Genomic DNA, 8,281 nt, shown 5'->3' with positions numbered 1-8,281 from the left:
TAGTGTGAGTTTATTAACACAAGTTTCATAGAAAACAATATTGCTCATTCATCTTGGTTCTTCTTCTCAAAAGGGTAGTAGGGATGGTCGAGCCACTTGTACTGCGGGATGGTCCGGTAGCCCCTGTCGAAGCGCCGCAGCAGCTCGCGCTCCGCCGCCGACAGGCTGAAGTCGAACACCTGCAGGTTCTGCTCGATGCGGGACTTCGTCAACGACTTCGGGATTGGAATCACGCCTAGTTCCACCTGGGAGAGAGGATTTTGTTATCATGGATGATCTGGAACCCCCTATTAGTTATATGTGAGGGAGCCACGCTTCGGCACTGCTGGGCCGGCTCGACCGGAGTGATACCACGGCCTCACAGAAAACCGACGTGAAACAACGCTTGCGTTGTGTTTCGTTGTATGAATGGGGTTACCGGAGGTCCAATTACCCCCATTCCCAATTCTAGATTCCCCAATAACCCTTACCCCAAAATTCCTAATCCCCCAAAAGGCCAGCAACGCACTTTTAACGCCTCTGGTGTTTCGGGTGTCCATAGGTGGCGGCGATTGCTTACCATCAGGTGATCCGTCTGCTCGTTTACCGGCTCATAGAACAGTCATAAATCATGGAGTTAAATGCAGACTTACTAGGTATCGAAGGGCGACCTGAGGCACTGTCTTATTGTACTTGTTGGCGATCTCCACCAGCGCCGGGTCGTCAACCCTGTAATAAATAAATTAATTCGTTATTTTTGTAATATTATCTATACTTAAAAACTGCCTCATCAGTCGAGTGGTGGCAAATGCGACTGCCGGACAAGGGGTCTCGGATTCAATTCCCGGGTCGGGCAAAGTACAGCTGGCGATTTCCGCTTTTTTCTGTTTTTTTAAATTTTCTCAATAATAGCACGAAGTCTGGAATTGTGCCCAGTATATGGTAATATACTCATCCTCTATTACATGGGACATAAAACACAAAAGGTAAAAAGTGTATATTGTACAGCGGCATTACGCGCCGTAATGTGCACCTCTGCTTACCCCTTCGGGATAGAAGGCGTGACGTTGCTTATATGAAAATTCTTTTAAATTCAGCCGATACTGACTTTTTCCTATCTGATTACTCTGAGAAGAAGCTAACTTAATTGTCACAAGCCTCTTTAAAACTCCAGACAAATTCAAATTCATTTATTCATTGTAGATCACAGGTAGGTACATAATAAAGATGTTATCATAAATCTATACTAATATTATAAAGCTGAAGAGTTTGTTTGTTTGTTTGAATGCGCTAATCTCCAGAACTACTAGTCCGATTTGAATAATTCTTTTTGTGTTGAATAGTGCATTTATCGAGGAAGGCTATAGGTTATAAAACATCACGCTATGACCAATAGGAGCCGAGCAGAGCGGGTGAAACCGCGCGGAAGTAGCTAGTGATAGATGTATGACAGATACAAGACCTGGGTGGCGGTGCGGTCTCCTGCGCCTTGTGGTAGAACAGGGACCCGAAGGGCGTGTACCCCATCACGCGGATGTCCTGCCGCGCGCAGTATGCCAGCAGCTCCGGCTGCTGCAGGTTCAGGTTTATCTGGGGAAATGGGATATAGGGTTTTAGTATATGAAGTAGTATTTTGTTAGTACCATTGGGGGGGGGCCCACAAACCTTTGGGGTTCAAACCCCTCCCGAAATGCGTACCTAGACATTACAGAGCGTTATTTTTCTAGTTAGCATAGTACATCCCCGTTTGGCAAAGGTCTCTATGACTACCTATGAATCTGTTTATTACATAAATTGTTTTTTTTTGGTCCCACATTAAATGGGTCCACTTTCTTGAACCCCTCCCGAAACTAAAACCTGGCTACGCCTATGTACTTACCTATCTATCTGATTGCAATGTGGACACTTCGGGAGCAAATAAAGGAGACGTCTGATTCTTATTATACCCTAACATTAGAACTTAAGACGGGATATTTACCATGTTTATTTATGTCTATGAGTTTCCAATATTTCGGCACTGTTGCAAGCGCCATGATCGTGATTTTGTCGTTAGCAAATACCGAACTAGAAAGAGGGTAGACCGATTTGTCTGTTCATAAACATCCACCCGCATATACTCCAGTTCATCCGTGATCATGGCGCTTGCAACAGTGCCGAAATATCGGAAACACATAGACATAAATAAACATGGTAAATATCCCGTCTCAAGTTCTAATGATAGTGTTAGTGACCATGTCAGTTTAAAAACTTATATATTATTATGACTTTAATTAAGTGTCTTATACAACTAACTTACGCTACTTATAAGGGCGAGGTGTAACACACACTACAAGATGGTGGTGATGTCGTAGGGGTCTGGAGGCGCTCAAAATCTGGTAAGTACCTAACTATTTATTACATATTGTGATTTTTTCCGAGCTATATGTACCAGAGGTGGATTGAACCTAGAGAGCGCCCTAGGCAAGCATCTCTGTAACTGTTACCTTATGATAACCCGGGTTTGACATGTAGATTGTAGACACTTTCTAAGATTTTTAAATACGGTGAAGGAACAACCTGAACTTATTAAAGTTTGAAACCGCCAACCCGCATTGAGCAAGCGTGGAAATTAATACTCAAATCTTCTCTGTGTGCGAAGAGGCCTTTGGTCACCAGTGGCCACTTATGGGCTGATGATGTGATAATGTACCACATACCTCAACTTGCAGAACAGTGGGTTTCTCCAAGCCCTGCTCGAGGATCCGGTCGATCTGCTGCTGGTTGAAGTTGGAGACTCCGATGGACCTGGTGAGGCCGAGGCTCTTGGCTTCCATCATGCCGCGCCAGGTCTCCACGTAGTCCGTGTAGTCGTAGGTACCGTTCGACTGGAATTTGGAGGACATTCGTTGAAGGAAAAATGGGATTAATAATATGATTATTTTGTTTTTATTACGTGGAACAGCCATGCTTCGGCTCGAATGGACCGTCTAAAACTGAGTGATACCACGGCTTCGCAGTATATCGGCATGAATCAACGCTTGTGTTATATTCTGTCGTATGAGTGAGGTTATCGGAAGCCCAAGGCCCTCATCACTCCAATCCTCCTCTGGCCCAATTACGCCCCTTCCCAATCCCCGATTCCTCAACAACCCTTAAATTCCTAACTCCCAAAAGGCCGGCAACACACTTGTAACGCCTTTGGGGTTTCAAGTGTCCATGCACGTCGGCGATTGCTTACCATCAGGTGATCCATCTTTTCGTTTACCGGCTAAATCCATAAAAGAAAAACTCATCCCCAATCCCCAAATCTCAAAGATCCAAATTCCAAAAAAAGGTCGCGTAACGTACTTGTACCTCTTCTGGTGTTGCAAGTGCTTCCCTCAGGTGATCCGTCTGCTTACCATAAAGCAGGTGATTGTTTGTTTGTTTGAACCGTCTGTTATATCAGATTTGAACAATTCTTTTGATGTGGAATAGTGCATATATCGAGGAAGGCTATAGGCAATAAAACATAACGCTATGACCAATAGCAGCCAAGCAGAGCGGGTGAAACCGCGCGGAATGTCCTATAAACTCATAGCTTACATACCACAGGCCAGTGGATCAGGTAGAGGTCCACGTACTCCAGGCCGAGACTGGCCAGCGACTGCCGCAGCGCCGGCACCACCGCACTCTGCGCGTGCTTGTCGTTCCATAGCTGGAGAGGATACATTCATCAATTATACAATAATATACTGATCTGAGTGCCAAGTACGAATAACTATCGCATTCGTAATGTAAACGTATCGAGACGACTAAACGTCGCATGATACGTTAACGGAATGTGGCAGCACGATGCCTATCCTTTTAACTATCGAGAGCTTACTTAGCTGTACCGTTAGTACAAGTTCTCTTTACGATAAAAAACGAAAGGAGAGCCTGTTCGGCGTTCTGATTGGCCGGCTCGAATAATCCAACTAATCGGAGCGCCGAACGCGTTCTCATTTCGATCTCCTTGAACGTAAAGCAAACTCGTACTAACTCACTAAGGCCCCTTTGTTTGATTGGCTGGCTCAAGTAAACCAACCAATCAGACGGCGTAACTTTTTTTGTTGGATACTTAAGTATAGGATGGCGTTTGGCCATCATCTCGCCTGGTGGTAAGCGATGATGTGGCCGACAATGGGGCACGCCTACCTAAGAGCGTTTTGATTGTGTTAACGTAAAAATAACTCTCATTTAGCACTCCACTACTACTCTACAAACCTTGGTAGTGATAAACAGGTCTTCCCTCTTGACTCCCTGCGCGACCTTGGCGGCGAGCGCCCTGCCGACCTGGTCTTCCACCTTGTAGATGAAGGCGGTGTCGATGTGCCGGTAGCCCGCGTCTATCGCCCAGGAGACGGCGCGCTCCACCTCGTCTGCTGTCGGCTCAACGCGGCCCTGTTGGCAGGAAATAAAGAGAAAGTGTGGGAGAGCAATGATTCGGCACGAATGGGCCGGCTCGACCGGAGTGATACCACGGCCTCACAGAAAACCGACGTGGAACAACGCTTGTGTTATGTTTCGTTGTGTGAGTGAGGTTACCGGAGGCCCAATTTCCCCCTTCCCAATCCCCGATTCCCGAACAAACAACTCTTAAATTCCTAACCCTCAAAAGGCCGGCAACGCATTTGTAACGCCTCTGGTGTTTCAAGTGTCCATGGGCGGCGGCGATTGCTAACCATCAGGTGATATACGTCTGCTCGTGTACGGTCTCGGCGTGTTTCATAAAATAAAGATAGAAAGACAAAAGAAGTAAGGCAAAAAATGTAGAATTATACCTACTTATGTGTCTTGGTGTAAAATGTCGTGGTGGCCCGGAGGTTTAAGACACCCGCTTCTCATGCATGAGGGTTCGAAACCTACCAACGGCAAGTACCAATGTAACTTTTTCCGAGTTATATGTACTTTCTAAGATTATTTAGACACCACTGACAAACGGTGAAGGAAAACATCGTGAGGAAACCTGGGCTTGTAATTTCTAATTATAAGTTTGAAATCGCCAACCCGCATTGAATAATGCGCCCGCGTGGTAATTAATGCTCAAACCTTCTCCGTACGAGAAGAGGCCTTTGGCCAGCAGTAGCCACTTATAGGCTGTTGATGTAACCTACCTCAGATCTCGTAATAATGTTCTTCTATAAATAAATTCACATACATTTTAAAATGTCAAAATAAATACCTTTGAGTTAAAACCCAGCCAGGTGCCTAGTGCAAGCGCGGGTATGTCATGCCCATCGTGCAGTTTCAGGGTGGGCACATTCGCTGTCACCGCCTGAAACAAATTACCTGATGAGTAAAAAAAAATTCAATTCGAATCAGTGCCACTGGATTCCAAGCTTTTGTGTAAAACCCGCAAAAGTGCCAAGAAAGAAGAAAGTTCGCGAGCGGACACAGTGAGTTTTGTGTGTCGAGAATTGAATCGAGTTACAAGTGATACAAGTGACAGTGGTAGCGGTGTCAGCAAAAAACGAACTAGAAAGACGGTAGACCGATTTGTCTGCTCGTAAACATCCACCCGCATATACTCCAGTTCATCCGTGATCATGGCGCTTGCAACAGTGCCGAAATATCGGAAACTCATACACATAAATAAACATGTGTTAGATTCTGTCTTAAGTTCTAATATTAGTGTTAGTGACCATGTCAGTTTAAAAACTTAAACAGACAAAAATACCTATATTATGTAATATTTTATTATGAGCTAATTTTGTAATCATGCAAGTCACCGTGCAATTGTTTATCAATCACGTTTGTTACATCACCGGTTACAACTTGTACCGGTTTGAGATGTTCAAGTTATTTATAAATTTAAAATATCACATGTTTGCTTATCTCTTTGGCTATAGGTGCTACTTCATTCTACGTAAACGATAAGCTCACTTTTAGCCAGTCATGTTACAGATGGGGCCCAGTAGGGCTGATGCCTGATCCGGAGCTGCGGACTACCTAGCGGGTTTACCGGGGCTCCGGCTCGACAAGCAGGAGTAGGAACGGGGTGGTTTTTAGTCAGTAAGAGTCTGACACTCACACTCGCCTCGCCCAGGGCGAGAGAAGTCATTGGATGATTTTCCCTCCTCAAAAAAAGCCAGTTATGTTATGATTCCTTTTTTTATGGAATAGGTGGTAAACGAGCAGACGAGTCACCTGATGGTAAGCGATCAGAGTCGCTCATGGACACCCGCAACACCAGAGGAGTCACAACGCACTTGTAACGCCTCTGGTGTTTCGGGCGGCGATTGCTTACCATCAGGTGCTCCGTCTGCTTGTTTGCCGGCTTATATCATAAAAAATATACTAGAATCATAGGACGTTATTTCCTAATTGAAATAGAAAACCTACATAAGTATATCTTTTTTTTCTGTTGACTGGGGGAAATTTTCAGAAAGCGCTTAATTTTTCGGGATAAAACTAGGGATTTTGGGATTTGTGGCCGGTGGCCATCATTGACATCTAACGGAGGCACCAGGTCCTCTTAGTAGACCAACCCTGGAGCCCCCATGGTGCAACACCTGTTATGGCACTTCCCTAAATACATAAATGTAACATTGTACATTCTTGAATAATTAAATATCTATTATTTTGGTGCATGTATATTCATATGCATGTAGTAAAAACCGGTTCTTTCAATATTACAAACAGACACTCCAATTTTATTTATTAAGTCAACAACATTACAACAACTTAATTCGCTAAATCTACAGTTCACTTATATGACTTTCTCACAAAATTATGAACATAATAGGTAATAGTATAAGAAAAAATTTTATCTCAACATAATATCTATTGTGTTTCTTACAATATCTACTTAGTTACAATAAAACGAAATAGTGCCTACTTTATAACCTACCAACGCATTTATTTAATTTGCATTCGTCCTGAAAAAATTCAATGATAATTAAAACCTATTATTTTAACAAAATACTCACATATTTTTTGTATATAATGTACCTAATTAGGTAAACATAACAATGAAACATTAGAACAATAAAACATAATTTAATTTAAATAATTTCTGTTGTAGCAACAAAATGCTAAATAAATTACAAATGGAACAAAAGCGTGAGTTTTGTCACACACCTCTATAAGTATAGGGGCTTTTTTCAATCGTGGTCTTAAAAAATATAGTAAGTATGTTTATTTTTTTATGTTTAGACTATGATGATAGATGACTATAATGGTTTTGTATACGAGCTACACCATTTTTTTGCAATTCGTATATTTTTATCTATACTTCTACACTGAAGAGTTTGTTTGTTTGTTTGAACACGCTAATGGAATACATCTAAGGAACTACTGGTCTGATTTGGTTGATTAAATGGTGAAATGATAAATATTTGTATTATGATAGGAAGTACTGGTCTGCTTTGAATAATTAAATGGTAAAATGATAAATATCTGTACTATCATTCCATCAGTTTCAAGAGTTTTCGAAATATAGTATTTTTGCGTACCTACTATATATTTCTTCAACACTTAAAACACCTTAGTACGGAGGACGAACATATAGTACAATATACTATATAACTAACATAGCATTGGCAATTCTAACATTCTCCTATATAAATAAACAAACAAAAATACGTAAAGAAACACATCTTATAACACCACAAAATACTTAAAAATCTAGTCGAAACAAAAACCGGTATTACCTACTTGAACTTTAAAACGCGATTGCGGTCACACACACAACTCATACAAGCAAACATAAAACCAATAATAAAATAAATTAAACTCACCGATATTGCAATGAAAACAGTCAAAACACTAGTTAACATGGCCATGGTCGCTTTGGCACTAAAATGTTATAACATTTAACACGTAATTTGGTATTTTTTTTCGATAAAATTTGACCAATACTGTGACCTATTGATATGCGACGATCGACTAGCTACGCGCTATGGCTGCTTCTGTGTTTGAGTAGAGGGGATCGCTACAATCTTGTGTTATGCTTACTATACACAGCTACTAATATGCTTGTATGTATGTATGTAATGTTCTCAATGCGTTTACCTGAATGACAATTACCTTATGTGCTTTGATCTACAATTCTATGCTTAAAATGTAAAGCTAAAGAGTTAGTTTGTTTGTTTAAACGTGCTAGTCTCCGGAATTGCTGGTCCGATATAAATAATTATTTTTATTAGTTTTTAAACTGATATGGTCACTAACACTAGAATTGAAACTTGAAACGGGATATTTACCATGGTTTTTCAATTATTTTTTTTATAAGTTTCCGATATTTCGGCACTGTTGCAAGCGCTATGATCACGAAAACTCATAAAAATTGAAAAACATGGTA

At 41.6% G+C, this 8,281-nt stretch overlaps 1 protein-coding gene across 1 annotated transcript; it reads right to left on the bottom strand.

Moving 5' to 3' along the window:
- LOC118280048 (aldo-keto reductase AKR2E4-like) lies at nucleotides 1–7,894 on the bottom strand. Its single transcript, XM_050702788.1, has 8 exons — nucleotides 7,719–7,894; nucleotides 5,162–5,254; nucleotides 4,204–4,380; nucleotides 3,547–3,655; nucleotides 2,676–2,854; nucleotides 1,442–1,569; nucleotides 633–708; nucleotides 1–245 (listed from the first exon to the last, which is right to left on the bottom strand). Exons 1-8 carry the CDS (start codon nucleotides 7,761–7,763, stop codon nucleotides 45–47), a joined length of 1,008 nt encoding a protein of 335 aa, XP_050558745.1. The 5' UTR covers nucleotides 7,764–7,894; the 3' UTR covers nucleotides 1–44.
- Nucleotides 7,895–8,281: the final 387 nt, after the last annotated feature.

This window comes from Spodoptera frugiperda, chromosome 22, assembly GCF_023101765.2.
Source record: "Spodoptera frugiperda isolate SF20-4 chromosome 22, AGI-APGP_CSIRO_Sfru_2.0, whole genome shotgun sequence".
Classification (NCBI taxonomy): Eukaryota; Metazoa; Arthropoda; class Insecta; order Lepidoptera; family Noctuidae; genus Spodoptera; species Spodoptera frugiperda.
This window is presented reverse-complemented; position numbering and strand designations above follow the sequence as displayed.

Excerpts from the sequence above, each read along its gene's own strand:
- LOC118280048 (XM_050702788.1), bottom strand. The coding sequence starts at position 7,763 with ATGGCCATGTTAACTAGTGTTTTGACTGTTTTCATTGCAATATCG. Across the intron at positions 3,656-4,203 it reads ACCTGTTTATCACTACCAAG|CTATGGAACGACAAGCACGC; the intron begins GTTTGTAGAGTA and ends TATCCTCTCCAG. Across the intron at positions 246-632 it reads AGGTCGCCCTTCGATACCTA|GTGGAACTAGGCGTGATTCC; the intron begins GTAAGTCTGCAT and ends CCTCTCTCCCAG.